At 35.9% G+C, this 16,306-nt stretch overlaps 1 protein-coding gene and 1 pseudogene across 1 annotated transcript; both read right to left on the bottom strand.

Annotated features, from left to right (window-relative positions):
• Positions 1-772: 772 nt before the first annotated feature.
• LOC112008370 (uncharacterized protein At1g01500) lies at positions 773-6,388 on the bottom strand. Its single transcript, XM_065776118.1, has 4 exons — positions 5,991-6,388; positions 4,644-5,411; positions 1,075-1,355; positions 773-986 (listed from the first exon to the last, which is right to left on the bottom strand). Exons 2-3 carry the CDS (start codon positions 5,337-5,339, stop codon positions 1,122-1,124), a joined length of 930 nt encoding a protein of 309 aa, XP_065632190.1. The 5' UTR covers positions 5,340-5,411; positions 5,991-6,388; the 3' UTR covers positions 773-986; positions 1,075-1,121.
• Positions 6,389-12,065: 5,677 nt separating this feature from the next.
• On the bottom strand, positions 12,066-12,884 carry LOC112021684 (anthocyanidin 3-O-glucosyltransferase 5-like; annotated as a pseudogene).
• Positions 12,885-16,306: the final 3,422 nt, after the last annotated feature.

Genomic DNA, 16,306 nt, shown 5'->3' with positions numbered 1-16,306 from the left:
TTCTCACAGGCGTACTAAAATTACTTCAATATATTTATAAATTGATATGACAATAAATGTAATTAGTGTTATTCCAACACATAATAAAATTTTCTTTGAGGAGAATCAAATAAAGGTCTTTATTACTATTTTGTAATGTACACATCGCTTTTGTAGTATCCCAAGTATTACTTAAGAAAAAATGTCATGAATCTCTGAAGAAGTTGTAGTTTCATAATTAACAAGTGCAGTTCAAAAAAAAAACCAAGTGCAGATTGGGGTGTGATGTGCATACTGTATACAGAATACATGTCTAAGTAATGACAGTCAGATTTAGTGATAAGTTGGGAATGAACAAAAGTTTTTCCAATTATTCGACAGTTGGGAATGTACAGAAGTTAAAAAGATGAATGATAAGTCATTATGGAAATATGCATGGAGTAATGACACAAGCACCATTTCAGATCATCAATTTGGACTTGTTCATGTGACTACAACTTCACAGATTCATATGACATATTTTTCTTGTGTGTTGTTCTGACAAACCTTACCAAATGCTCATCAACATTTTCATCCTCTTACGGGTGTTCTACCTAAAATGACTTCTATTAGTTGTTACTTTAGCACGCAGATGCAAATTTGTAAGCCATTCAAGTCTTATGTTGCATATGTTTGCATAGTAGTGAACTAAGTGACTATAATAAAGAACCCTAAACAGGGCTTCATCCATTAAACCACGCTGCCAAAAGCAATTAAACAGGGCTTCTTATTTTTTTGTGCTCAAAACAATAAATTAAGGAGGCCGAAACACAGGGTTTCTATTTTAAGAAGTTCATCCATATCAAAACTGTTTGTTCACTTTCCAAAGACATTTATTTACAGGGAAATTCGTGTCACACAAGCTTCGATGTGTATAACTTCATGAACCACATAGATGTCACGTTTCCCAATCTCAGGAACTAGCAATTGTCGGTCAAAATCACGCGATTTGAACAAAGGAGCATTACCTACAGAAAGAACTACTTACTCAAAGCCCACAAGGAAAAATGCATTTCAAACAAACATGCACATTGGAAAAAAGATGAGGTTAGCTGCCTTTGGATTTTTAGGGAACCTATTGTATCATAGTTCTGATAAAAGGATCAAATGGGCCGTCTTTTGAAGTTACGAGTTGTTGATTGGTAAGTACGGACTAGCAATCCAACTCCTATACCAAGTCCAAGGCAAACGCCAAGGCCAATCCCAACGCCAACCCTTACACCAGCATTGAACCAGGATAATTCGCCATCTTCACCATCTATGTATTCTGTCCTCCTCCAGTACATGTTGTTGTAGTCATCTTCATTTTCTGTTTTGTAGGCTCTGTAACCTGCCACCTACAATTCAAAAAACCCAATAATTGGGATTAAAATAGTCAAGCATACAATAGATATAAAGTACATAGCTAACAAAACAACAGAAGTATATCACTTTACAAGTAAGGCTAAGAAAGGTAGCAGTATTTGCTGTTAACAGTTTATCTAAGTACATAGCTAACAAAACAACAAAAGTATATCACTTCACAAGTAAGGCTAAGAAAGGTAGCAGTATTTGCTGTTAACAGTTCTAGATTAACTAAATCTCTCTTCTATGCATGCAGCAACCTAATCCAGCAAAACATAGTGACTTGTTTGATGAACCAACAATGTAAATGGCCCAACTGGTGGTTCACATCCATTTGAGTTAGCTTACCCAAAAAAAAAAAAAAATGCCACATAAGCAAATACTAGATGGAAGAATAAACAGCGAAACAGCACCAAAGTAGGACATTCAACTGAAGGGATGAGCATGGTGCACATACACAGCAAGTATAGGAACTATTTATTTTACATCAAATTGACACAAGCATAAGCATTTAAGTGATGACAATAGTTATTATACAACCTTTTGTCTAGGTGGCTCAACTAATGTCCCATGATGAAAGATAGCAAAATGTAGAGGTAGAGTAATCATAGAACCATGAAAGAAAGAAAGTGGCAATTATCCATACTTCTGATTCTGAACCTTTTTTTTTTTCCTAAGCATTATCCATATCATCATGTCAAGAGTACCATTACAGAATACTCAATATTAATTACAAGAACTCCATAAAAAGATTCAACTTTCATTACAAGCACCCCATAATAATATTCAATATTAATTACAAGCACTCCATAAAAATATTCAAAGCAGACACATAATCATCTGAATAGAGCAACACTTTCTTGCAGCTCTCAAAGAAAAGTATCTAAAAGATTCAAGATTGATCCAAAGGAAAAATTTGCAGAGGGTTTCATCAAAGCTAAAAGCATCCTATGGCCAAAAAAAATTGTATGATTACAACAAAATACCAAAAAGCAGGGAGAACATAGGGGCTACATCTGAAAACTTAGATCTAGATGTCAATAATAAATGAAGAAAACACAAGATATGAATAATCAAAAAGAGCCAAAACTCTGCAGCTTACAAGAGAACTCCAAGTGCAGCAGTGTTCTCATCTAGAAGGCCATATGCCACAATCAACAACAGGCAAAGAAAAGATCTCGTGAATAGTGGAACCGAATTTCAGTATTTCAGAACTCTCAGAGAACAAAGATACTGAAGCTCTTGACACAATACAAAATGTAGCACCCTCATCCCCAAATGTGCAATTGTGCACACCCACTCATTCACAGAGATTAAGAATTCTGAGAGAACGTAATCAATCCATAACAGCAACTCAATAAAACTTATAAGATTGATTTCTTTGATGTTGGGAGAAAATTTGAAGAGTCATCTATTACAGGAGTCTAGTGACTACGAAAATAGTTTTCTCAAGGCGATATCAACAGCGGGATGCATGTTATAGTGACAGACAATGAAATTAAGGACAGGAATTAACTTAATAATGATATCCTGTGTGCAAGGACAGCAAGGGAGGAAAAGAACCATCTCAGTACTAAACACTGTACTAATCCTTCATCCAGTGTATTAAGTTTGAGAAACATTCAATATACGCGACAGCCTAAAAAATATCCTGTGATTTTTTCTGTCTAATATATAGTCTCATTGTAAAGTACGAGCACAAATCACCTCTCTCCACGAATTCAACGTGCATTAATGATAAAACCTCGTCAGACAAGATTTTTGTATCAGTCAAGGATATCTGAGCAGAAGCAAATTTACTGGCTCAGTCGAAGCTGCTTAAGGAACTAAATAAAAAAATCATAAACAGCCCATTTAAGCTCAAGCACGTATAATGTAATTGCCAATATGGCCTCCGGAAAAAAAATCACCCAAAAATATTGGAGTGGGCCCCACATATATGGACCATCCTCCACGTGACATTTAGATGAGGCTCATGCACATCAGACTATGACAGAAGACAGGTATTGAAAACAATGCAACAGAAAACAAAAAGGGTGAATGCCCATCCTTTGTATTTGTAACTTATGTGCTCTACCCGTACCCCCTCAAATGACACTTCTAGGATAAGATTCTCTTCACCGGCCCAGACATCCAAAAATTGGAACTTTTTGTAACGGAAAACATGTTTCAACACAGTTGGGTGCACGTGACACCCTTTGGATTCCAGCACACACATTTTGTCAAAGCTCATAAATGAGCTTTGACAAAAGTCTTCAAGGCTAGCTCTTTCATTTATTGAGAAATGACCAAAGTATAGGAGAGGTTTGATTTTTCTTAATGATCAGTGATGCAAGGCGTGTGGGACACGCTAAAGGAAAAGAAAAGAAGAAAAAAAAGAAACTAAGGCAATTCCGCCTTGTGAAAAGCTGAAGCAAAACAGAGAGTCATTCGGCCATTTTGGTGAGTTTCAGAGAGAGCAAAACACAGAAAAGAGAGAGCTTCAGCTTGAGATGCAGTCCAAAAAGATAGAGAGAAACTCAGTGAGTGTGAGAGAGTGAAAAAGAAAAATGAGACTTTTTTTTTTCTCAAGTTACACATAAGGATGATAAATTGATAGAATTCTCATAGAATTTTTGAGTGCTACAACTATAGAGAGTTACAACTATAGAGAATTGAAGTATTCAAAGGAAGATTTTACTACTGACTTTATGGTGAGATTGTATTTACTCCTTGAGATTTATTTGTTGTATATCTAATTTATTGTGAACTCAAGTTTAGCATAAGCTTGATAGTTGTAATCTCTATTTCATAGTGGATATTTTTCAGACCTGTCCCGTGGTTTTTCCCTCTACGTCGGAGGAATTTTCATGTAAAATTTGGTGTTTGTGTGGTTGTGTTTATGTGGTGCTTGCTAGAATTTTTTTGTTTCCATAATATTGCTATTGCTTGATAGTCATTAATTTTAATTCACACATAGACATTGAGGGGATTATGATTTTTCCCCAACAGGAAGCATATAGCTAGCCATAACAGAAAGGTAAACAAACATATGATTCTTTACTGCACTGTTGTTTTGGATCACAGAACTCTTACAATGGAGGGGTTGTTCAGTCCATCCATTGATTGGAAATTGCTAAAACTTTACAGAATCTAAATAGATAGAGTTTGCTACCCTTAAAAAATGCAAATTATTGTACTGTACTAAAGCACTAGATGAATGCCAATAAATTTAAACCAGAGAAACAAAGAGAACACCACAAAATTTGAATTCTAATGTAAAATATTATCCAGTAGAATACCCGTAGATCTGCAGCAGACACATCTTTCTGGGATTCAGCTGTATCATACTCCGGGATTGCATCCAATGTGCCCTTCCGATTGTACTTCTTTCGAAAACTAAGCTGTAAGGTCTTGGTCAAGATGATCGGGGTTCCAGAGAAGGAGCCTGCAATATAAACCTCGATTGTTGGTGTAGAAAATTCTGGGCCATCAAGATGTTTCCCCTTTAAGAATCCAGTGCCTGCGTTGATCACTGATTCACAATTCATGCTCCACCGCTTGGTACTGTTTTTCGATTCCCCAGTGAAACCATTGCTATTAGACATCTCCAAAACCCCAGAGAGAATTAGATCACCTTTATCAAAAACCTCGAATTTCATACTCCTTGTCAATCTTACACTATCTGTGCTCACAAATGTGGCTTCATCCGATTTCTTATCTACCCGATCCCTTCTAAGAAGGGAAGAGGCCCCATCAGAATAACTGCAACTTCTTGCACCATTGACTTCCAAAAGGGTGTCAGGGCTTGAAGGAATATGATTCAGAGTAAGAAACTCTGGAGTTGAATCATCGGCACGAAAATTGCTGATCCTCACATAGAAGACTCTCAAATTAAACCATGGTGATGGTAGTTTTGTGTAGGGTTGGTACCTAATAATCTGAAGGCTGTGATTGGCTGCTTCACCATTGCCCAATGTCTCACAAGGATCCTCCATAATTCAGAAGCTCAATCTTCACTAATTCGACATTGGAGGCAACATGTGAGTTGGAATCAGATTGCCAGCAACCTGTTTTAACCCAAAGTAAAACATATTTAAATAATAACATACAAAAATTCAGCTTTTCTATCCTAGCTTTTGGGTAAGTTTAGAAACATAAAAATAGGGAGAAAAAAAAAATAACAAGAAAAAGAAAAAAAAAACCCAGAATCCAGATGTTAGTCAATATCTTATATCTATATAAACAGAAAAAAAGCTAAATAAAGGTTCACATGCCAATTATTATAAGTATGACTAAAAAATAAAACCAAAATTTTAGGAACAGAAACCCTTGATATATGGAAAAAAATGAAGACCAAATCACAACTGCAAGATGATGCTGGTTGACCGGGAAACCAAAAAAATAGTATATGTATGCTCTACTAATATGTATGAAATACAAATTTCACTTTCAGAGAGTTAACCTTCATGCTTTTCCTCTAACTCCACCCTCAAAATAAAGTTCAAGATGGATCATTTATCTTAAGAAGAATGAAGAACCAAAAAAAAAAAAAATTGCAGAATTTATCATTGCAGGAATATATCACAGAACAAGAAATTTTAACGATTTGGATTTGTTAAAAAAAAAGAAAAAAAAAGTGTACCCACCGGCAACCCCGTGGATTTATAGCCAAGCCAACAGGAATTTCACTTCTGTATCTTCATTATCATAAACTAAAGATTGAAGAACCTATCAACTCTCCGAAGAAAAAACAGATACAGAGAAACAAGAAAAATATATTTCAAAAAAACAAAAAGAGAAGCCAGATTCATATCCCAACAAAACTGCCGGCTGTTAGGAAAAAAAAAACTACACGCGTCACACACCCCGCCGAATCTCTCTCTCTCTCTCTCTTTAGAATGATACAGAACCACAAACAAATTAAATGTAGTTTTTTTTTTTTTCTCAATCAGAATATACTTACCATGAAAAAAGAAAAAAAAAGAAAAACTTTGATTGACAATCTCAAATTGAGTTATACAATATGATTGATGACACCCATATATATTCTTACGCCGACTTCTGAAAAGTAAAAATCACTTTCAGTCCACCAAAGGTTGTTGTTCGATAGCTTTCGATTTTCCCAAATGCGCAAAACTATTTTTTTGAGAAGGAAATGCGTGAAATCCGTGGCCACCGATCTATGATACCAAAATACTAATACAAGGACGACTCTTGGTCTTCAACAATCAGGTTATCAACCACTAATATATTTTTATTTTTTCGTGGGTCAGATATTTCGACGAAGTTACAGAATCTAAGTTGTAGAACTGTACTAGATTAAGACTAGCTAGGCCTAGCTGTAAGGGTAATCTGATTATGACCAAAATATATATATAAAAAGTGTGACGCATAAAAAAAAAAAAAAATTGTGAAATTGCGTGACGGGATGGGATAATTTTTTTATAATTTATATCATGTTAAGGTCATATAAAATGACACAATTATTGTCATAATTTGAATAAAAAAAAGTGTGTTTTCACTCAAAATTGAAAATGGGAGAATCTGACCCGATTATTCCGATCTTATCGGATGACTTAGGAGGCAAGAATTTGCATTAACGAGGGAGGCCGGTCCCTTTTTGATTTGAAAGGGATGTGAAAAGCTTAGAGACTACTTAACGGCTCTACCCTTAACCACATGCCTCCTCACTCCTCAGCCGTTGTTTTTTTTTCTTTTTTTTTTTTTTTTTTTGGCTAAATAACAACATTATCATTCAACTGACAAAAACGATGGCTGTCAGCCTCACAAGCACCTGAAATTACAACATGAAGACTACACTCCTCAGCCGTTATTTGTTATAGTTATATACTAACATACAAGTATTTTCAAAGATTACAAGGGGGAGATGAGCCCATTGGACTAGGATTTAAATAATGAAAATTTACATATCCAGCTGAGGAGTAAATCTGTGAAATTTTAGGATCAAATTGTATATTTTGTTCTCTTTTTTTTTTTTTTTTCTTCTTCCTTTTTTTTTCTTTACACTTTACCCTTAAATTATATTCATTTTTACTCCATAAACTATCAAAACGCATATGTATCCCTTAAATTATGAGAATGCATACTTATTTTTCTAAATTATTGTCTAAGGTGCAAATTAAACAATTAACTAGGGTGCGAAGTGTTATATAGATAATAGTTTAGGGATAAATGTAAAAAGTAGGATAATTTAGGAAAATAGAGTATAATTTCCTTCTTCTTTTTTTCTCATTTTCAAAATGAATAGATAAATAAATTTTTATTACTATGAAGTTATTCAATATGAAAATTATCAACCAATATCTTTAGCTATAAATTGAAAATTGATCATAGGGATGACCTGAGTCCGCAAGGCACCAACACCTTAATGAAATAAAGCATCAAGTGAACCGCATGTGATTGCCAACGGGGATACTTTGGTATTGAAGTCAAAGAGTATATAGCTTACAATTCTTATGAAATTATGAATATATCAGAATATGTTGTTCAGAATATGTTCTTCGAGGATGACCACATTTTATGTGTTCTTCATGGGAGAGATTTTCTCTTTAATTTATGTCATAGGTTTGAAATTCAAACTGTGGCGAGAATTCTAGCTCATTAGATGGCATCTCATGATCTTAGTGATTTAATATCGAAATTCTTGATGCCTAATTGAGGCTTAAATGTCTTCCTTATTTTGGATGTCACTCTTGAAAAACTATGTTACTTCTTAGTTGAAGTATGCTTGAGATAGTCGAGCATGCATGTCATTATGAATGGCTGAACTATTTAATTAGTTCATGAGGATCGAGCTGCTAGCTAAATTAGATCAAGCTATTTTAGGGTAATTACTATTATAGGTAACAACTAGCTTAGTTGCCATATTTGGAGAGTTTACAAGAGAGAGAAATTGGAAAGGAAAAAAAAAACCCAATTTTCTCTCTTCTTCTCCATTTTCCTATTTTTAAACAGTATACGAATTAAGTCTCTCTAGTAGGCCTCATTCCAAAAAGCCATTTTCATGCCTTTCATTTACTCTAAACAGTTGATCCAAACAAACTGTATCTATCAAGGATGTTAGCGTACGGGACCATTGTTGTTAACATATATTGAATTACATAAAATAAAATAATTAATAAGAAAAATTCAAAGAAAAAAGAGCTTTTACGGATCCAATAAAATCTTGCAATATTTTTATAATACACTGAGATGTTAGACTGTTAGATTATCATAAGTCAAAATAAAATAAGAAAAACTATATTAGAACTCACCACAGTTTAAAACAAAAAGCCATTTTCATGCCTTTCATTTACTCTAAACAGTTGATCCAAACAAACTGTATCTATCAAGGATGTTAGCGCACGGGACCAATGTTGTTAACATAAATTGAATTACATAAAATAAAATAATTAATAAGAAAAATTCAAGAAAAAAGAGCTTTTATGTATCCAATAAAATCTCGCAATATTTTTATAATACATTGAGATATCAGACTGTTAGGTTATCATAAGTCAAAATAAAATAAGATAAACTATAATAAACTATATTAGGACTCACCACAGTTTAAAAAAAAAGTGTTACCAAGATGTTATGAGAATTTGTTATGCCCCTAAACTTTCTCCCAAAAAAAATGCTGATTTGTTTCGAAGCTGCCCAATAAATTGGAGGAAGACTAGGTAGTAGGTACTGTAAGAGTGGGAAGCTATGGCTTCTCTAGCTCACACACACCAGATAACAGGGGGGAAAAATAGAGAAGAAAAATATGGATTTATAATGAGTTGGTCAACCTAAAAATTAAAGAGCTGGGTTCCAATCTTAATTTACGAAACACCAGTATTGATTTATTTGATTATTGGACTTCGACAAAAAATTCTCCTTAGAATATAAGTGACCTTAAATAATTAGTAATTGCATAAGGAATTAGAAAGACTTATTTTAAGCCCAGAGCTTTATAGCTGAATTGTCATCTCTTCATGCATAAAGTACAAGTGATTTAGAAGAAAAAATATTGAAATTGTGAGATTAGCTATATATTGTGATTATCTCTAAAAAAAAAAAAAAAGGCCCGGCATTCAATACACTAATTTTGATCCCTTTTCCAAAAAATCAAATCAAAATGTTTCATTTTGCTCCAGTCTCAAACACATTATCCTCCCCTTGCCCAACTGCCTTGTTTTCATTTTCACCTTTAATCTTGATTCCTAGTTTTCAATTTCACCCTTACATCATCATGACAAATTGACAATGATTCTCAGTGATGTCTTCATGATATATGTTGATGTTTGAACACATAAGAGATACTGTAAAAGTCAGACAGCACATAAGATAAAAACTCCGTCTTCACATCACATGTGAAGATGCTAGAGTATTATTTTGAAATTGTTCACTGCATGATTGAAACCCCGACAAGAGTCACATTTCCAACGCGGAAAGGGATACGCTAGTCGCCTCACTAGCTTTATCAGTGTTCGTATGGCAACAAAACAAGAGGTTATTTATTTTTACCTAATTAAATATAAGAGAAAAAGATAAAAATTTTGGTAGTTTTTATGCTTAAATGTGTGATAAACTATAGTAAAGCTAGGATCTAACTTTATATATATACACACTAGTGAACATGCGTAGTTTTATACACATTATGAACCAGTACAACACACACATGTAATGCATATAATACTCAAGATCAATATATAAAATCATTCAGCAAAAAAAAAAAATATATATATATATATATATACACACACACAAAATCAAATACCACTCATGTCAATATTAAGTGGTAATTTAATATTAGATTACCCATAAAAAAATGCTATATTAACTATATTATATCTACTTGTTAATTTATTTTATCTAAATAAGTTGTGTTATAATTTTTTTCATAATAAAATTTTCATTTTTAATTCTCATATAGCAATTTTATAAATTTAACAAAACTTAAGCACAACTTATATAAGTTTTTGTTAAACTCATAAAATTACTAAACTATAACAATTTCACACTATATGGTAACCATTTTGTGTTTAGAATTTTAGAGCTTAACTTGGAAAAAAAATTCATTTTATGAATTTTATTATATAGTTAGTTACAACTTTTATTACTTACACACAATTTTTTTTGGAATGGAACTTATACACAATTTTATGAAAAATAATAAATTACTACATAAATAATTTAAAGTTCTAACGCTTTCAAAAGGTAGCAATATTTTTTGTACTTTCTTTTCCTCTTGAATTAACTTTTGCCCTTTTCTTTCCTGTTTTGGTGACTTTGACATAAAGGGAATAATTTATTTATATTTTTTCATTGAAACTTAGTCTATAAAACGGATACATTAAAAAAAAACAAAAAAAATAAAACATAAAACTAGAAGAGAAACTGAAAAAATATATTTGTAGGGTGTGTTGGCCCTTTTAATTTGGGTGTGGCCGGGGGCAATTGCCCCCCTTGGCTCCGTCCTTGACAAAAAGATAATAGTTACCTTATTTATTTAAAAATAAAAAATAAAAAATAAAAAATAAAAAATAAATAAAGAAGAAGAAGAAGAAGAAGAAGAAGGGAAAAAAAAACAAGTTAATGGAATCAGGTTCGTACCCAGGCACCAAAAAGGATCACCATCCCAAGCATTGAGAAAACAGTAGCAAATTTAAACCTAGAAATATTAAAGCAAAAGTGGAGCAGAGCCTGGGAAACACAAACACTACATGGCCATCCTTAACCAGACCAACAATGCTCATATTTTAAATTTCGTGACCGTGCTCACCTGAAAGTTGAAACCCAAAAAAACGCCTGCTAAAGTAAGCATCAATAAATAATGTATTTTTGACAGAAGAAAACGACACAACATCGACAGTTTATTTGGGCATTCATCACCTAAAGCTCCTAGGGATCATTAACAGTAAACACTAATATTTCTGAAGCAAGCTTCATTCTCCAGAGTCCAGAGGAGTCTCTCAAGTCTCAACCAGTCTTAATTCTGATTCCACGAGAACTCCAAACAAGGCATAAAGCGCAAACATGCTAAATGATCTTTTATTAGCATACTACTCTAAAACAACACACTACTACTTAGACCTTTTTACTTCTACTACTGTTTAATTACTACTAACCTTTAATTAGACTCAGATTTTATGCTCATCCTTTCATTCTTTGACCACATTGGAAAATGTATACTACATAGTATTAAAATCTAATAAATAATAATAACTACTCATGCATATCTTTTATGAATTTTACTAACGTGTGCCCTAAGGGCACACAATAGTATACTATTTTTGAAAAAAAATTTATTGAGAATTAACAAAGTTTTGATAGTTTTTTTAATTTGCAATAAAATTTTTTCAAAAATAGATTTGTTAATGTAAGCTCTAAGGGCATACATTAACTGGACCCATCTTTTATTTGTTAATGGGTAGTTATCTTTTGCTTATACTCTTTGACCACATTCTTTGACCGCATTGGAAAATGTATACTACATAGTATTAAAATCTAATAAATAATAAATATGTGTATAAAAATAACTACTCATGCATATCTTTTATGAATTTTACTAACGTGTGCCTTAAGGGCACGCGATAGTATATCATTTTTGAAAACTTTTTTATTAGGAATTGAAAAAGTTTTGACAGTTTTTTCAATTCACGATAAAATTTTTCCAAAAACAAATTTGTTAATGTAAGCTCTACGAGCATATATTAACCGGACCTATCTTTTATTTGTTAATGGGTAATTATCTTTTGCTTATACTTACTGAATTTTGATACATACCAAATACAGCCACCAAATTTCAAAGCTTTCACTGCACTCTCTTTTAGCTCTCTTGCCTTACGGTTCATCACGTAACTCACGTTTCCTTCTTCACTCTCTAAGACCAACCTCACCGCCCTCTCGATTTCCTCTCTATTCACCACTCCTTTTCCTGGAATTCCCACTGGCTTAACAGCCACACCAACCTCTTCAACTAACATCGTTGCATTCATTTTCTGCTCTGCGTAAAGCGGCCACGTACGCAATCATAGGCACACCGTGATTCATGCTCTACAGAATCGAGCTCCACAAACAGTGAGACAAAAACGCACCAGCTGATGGGTGTTGAAGCACCGAAACCATGTGGAGCCCAAGTCGGAACCGCCAAACCCACCTCCTTGGTCCTCTCTAAAAACCCATCAGGCGAATAAGCCTTTGGATCATTAACATTTTCACCCACATTGAAAAATGTAGCTGAGGCGGAGGCACACGCATCAGTTGGCACGAGCCACTAATATAAACCTTTTCTGACTCAGTTCCAAGCCCAAATCCAACTCAGTGAGTTGTGCAGCTGAGAGAGTCCCTCCACTTCCAAGAGCTACAAAAAGAACAGTATGCAAGGAAAGAAGTGGAGGGAGTGAAGAAAATGTACGTGGGAATAGAAAGCTCTTTTCAGATATCGAAAGCTTGAGAACAAAAAAGATCAATGAAAAGAGCTCTTGTCTTGTGGCTTTCCTAGCTCGATGAGGATAGACTTTAGAGGCTTGACATTTTCTTCCACGTTGATACATATCCTAGTGAGGATGAGAGTGTCTTCGTTGACCAAAGCTGAAATGTCAACAGGTAGTGTTGGTGAGTGGAGGAGTTGGGTTTGGGCTGTGGAAGCTTCGGTAGTGATGTTGAGGAAGCTCACATGCATGGATGCCATGCTCGACGAGGAGGCACTAGGCGAGCTCGAGGAGAGGGGTGACGTGGCCATGCCTGGACTTGGGAGGACTGCACGCAACGTGAGGTTTATTGGTTTCAGTTTCAGCTCCTCCCATGGTTTCTGTAGTTTGGGTTTATAATAATGGACTAATAGTCTAATATATCTCTAATCTTAATCTTAACATTTAGAATGCAATGTAAGTAAGGTTGTCACTTTTTACTTTTTAAAAAGTTGTCAACTTTTATACACATGCAAAAAAGGAAATTTACTATAATTAGTATGAGAATATATTCAATCTGGTCATAAATCACGATGTCAACAGCATTATTTATTCATCGAAAAAAAAAGCATCATTTTACTAAACGATGAAATACGTACGTGTGCAACACACAACCACGTCTTAAAAACCAAATTCATAAATAAATAAATATCTCACCTTCAGCTCACACGCACCGCACATGATTGATGAACAAAAAGTCCCAGCCTCCAACCACTAGAGATGCTGCCATTGGAGAAGTTAATTCTATTTCTTCAATCATCTTCCCCTTCCCACCTTGCCACCATTACAATTATTTTCTTCTAAAATTAATGGAAAACTCAAACATTTAACAAAAAGAGTCATTTTCCTTTTAACTATCGAGCTAACCAGACAAATCCTATAACTTTTTCACCACACGTCCGATAAATCCTGAAAATCTAATAGCCTAGCAACTATAAATTCCTCAGGAAGAAAAACAAAAAGATATTCAATTCACCACCTTTGATTGATTTTCACTCTCTAATTCATCAATTTCACTGAAGATTTAGAATGAAACCATTTAATTTCTTCAGCTGAACAAACTTTAAAGAAATGCATTAAATCTGAAAAATGCTGATTAGAACTAAGCTTAGATCTCACATTAAACAAAGCCGCACAAAAATACATTTGAAACAATGGCAGCTCTAGCGAGTTGTAATAGTAGAAGTGGAAGATGATTAAGAAGGGTTGGGTTTGTAACACCACGCAAACAGCGGATCCAGTGGCTTTTCTACACTATCCGGCTGTTTCTTCAATGGTGTCATCTCTGGTGGTTGGAGGCTGGGGCTTTTTGTTTTTCAGCCATGTCCATGTGTTATGCGTGTGAGCTGAAGGTGGGTTTTTTTTTTTTTTTTTTTTTTCTATAAGTTTTCAAAAAGAATTACGCATTGTAACCAGGAACATCATTAAAAGGATTTTAGAAAAAAGAAGAGGGAAAAATGAGATGAAAATGACACTAAAAGGAATTTGACTACAAGCAACTATTTGGTTAACTTTATTTAGAGCTTGGTGGAGGGCTTTGCCAGCTGCCTCAGGAAAAACGTCCTTTTCCTGCGCCATAGGAGCTTCTCCAGCAGGCAGGGTGGTTGAGGCAAGGCCTGTTCAAAAGTGTGAGAGGCCGCTCCGTCTTTGGGCCCTGCTACTTCTTTAGCCGAGAATAGATCCTTTGCTTTTTCAGGCATTTGTGGCTGCTCTTGCTGATTGAGCGAGGGATGAGCCTGAGTCTGAACTTCCTTAGGTGGCTGAGCAGCAGTAGAGGATGCCTCCCCTTGTGGAGTAGAGGGAGTGGAGGCCCGAATAGCTGGGGGGAAATAAATATTTTCAGGTTTCCTCAACTCTGATGAGGATTCAACTCCAGCTCGGTTGAGAGCTCTTGCCAGGTCAGGGCACAGTACTCCCGGCACACGACAGGCACCTCAGCTCGGAAAGTGTCCTCTGTCTCAGCGACGCCCACATTGTAACCCTGCTGCTCAGCGACGTCCTTTCTTTTTCAGCCTCGGCTTTGGCTTTCTCAGCCTGATCTCTGAGCTTCTGGACTTCCTCCAGTTGTTTCTGCAGAGCTACACCTGCTCCTTAGAGGTTGCTAGCTGGGCATTGGCGTCACGCAGAAGCTGCCTTGTGTCCTCGGCCTGTCTTTGGAACCCCTCCAGAGCTGAGTCAGCACTCTTCCGAGCGCTTTCTTCGGCTGCTAACTTCTTCTTCAGCTGCACAATGTTTTGCTCAGAAGCATTCAGTTTGCGCACAGCTGTTATCTTTTTCTTCCTCTCCTTGTCTATTTGCTGGTAGTAGGATTCGGCTATCTCCTCCAGCCTGAAGGTGGCTTGAACGGCCTGAGAAAAAGGAGTTAGAAATACACAAAAATAAATAAATAAATAACGGTAAAAGCGTCATACCATGCCCAAATATCTTTTGGTATTTTGAAAGACCTTGTCTCTCTTGATGCTCTCAGCTCAGCCATGTCCCTGGAAGAAGAAGTGTTTCCTCTAATGCTGAGGCGACCGGCACCCAAGTCCGCCACTAAAGTCCCTGATTGAAGCATCCTCCCTCAGGGCTTCTCATCGAGCATAGGGGCTGGAGAGCCAGGCCTCGAGTTCCGAGGACTGAGTGGTTGTCTTATCCACCCCTGCTGTGACCCATGACTTGTTTTCTGCTGCTTAGCAGCTCTTTGGTCCTCACCCTCACGGGTAGTGTGAGTCCTCCCTGTGTCCGTCACTTCTTTACCCTTCGGCTCTCTCCTTCTCTTTGGATCACTGGGCTCGGTCACGGTCGGTTGGGGTGATGAGGAGGTGGAGGGGGGAGAGGTGGGGGGTTGACCTGAACTTGCTTTTCCACCACCCTGCCAGGCTGGCCCTCGATTACGTCTTTCAAGCTCCTTGGCTTCTCCTTTGGATAACCATTTTCTCAGAGGTCACCTCAGGAGATTGGGGTTGGTTAAAAACTTCGAATTCGTCGGCGGAATCAGACAACTCTACAAGTCCTCCCGAGGTGTCTTCTTCTTCTTCTTCTTCTTCTTCTTCTTCTTCTTCCTTTTCTTCTTCGGCCTCTTTTTCTTTTTCTTCTTTTCCCTCTCTCACTTTTTGGGGAACGGAGCGTGATGATGAAGCTCCTATAAAGGGAGTGGCCTTAGGCGATGGTTCAGTGAAGGGCACACCTTCAGGAATGGGGGTGCCCTCAGGAACAATGAATCCCTCAAAGGCTACACTGATACGGTGGAGCCGAGGATCTTTTGCCTTTATCACGTACTTGGAAGCCTGAAAGGCTTTTGAAACGGGGTCGTACTTAAGTATTAAATGTGCTGCTCTTAATTGGCCGTCGGAGGGATTCACATACACCTCAGATCGTAGGATTCTATCTAGGCTCTCCCTATTGATCAGCCTGAAATTACGTCTAGTGGCGGCTTGTCTGCAAAATAATTAAAACATGAAAGAAAATTTTTGTCAAAAATAAGAATAGCTTCAATTAAAAATTTAATCTGACTTATAAGGGGC

The sequence above is a fragment of the Quercus suber genome, unplaced genomic scaffold (genome assembly GCF_002906115.3).
Source record: "Quercus suber isolate HL8 unplaced genomic scaffold, Cork oak 2.0 scaffold_128, whole genome shotgun sequence".
Lineage (NCBI taxonomy): Eukaryota > Viridiplantae > Streptophyta > Magnoliopsida > Fagales > Fagaceae > Quercus > Quercus suber.
Note: the sequence above shows the minus strand (reverse complement) of the source record. Positions and strands in the feature narration are given on the sequence as shown.

Bases quoted from the DNA above. Each gene is read 5' to 3' on its own strand.
- LOC112008370 (XM_065776118.1), bottom strand. From the start codon at position 5,339: ATGGAGGATCCTTGTGAGACATTGGGCAATGGTGAAGCAGCCAATCAC. The intron at 1,356-4,643 runs GTATTCTACTGG...TTTGAATTGTAG, and splicing joins TGTCTGCTGCAGATCTACGG to GTGGCAGGTTACAGAGCCTA.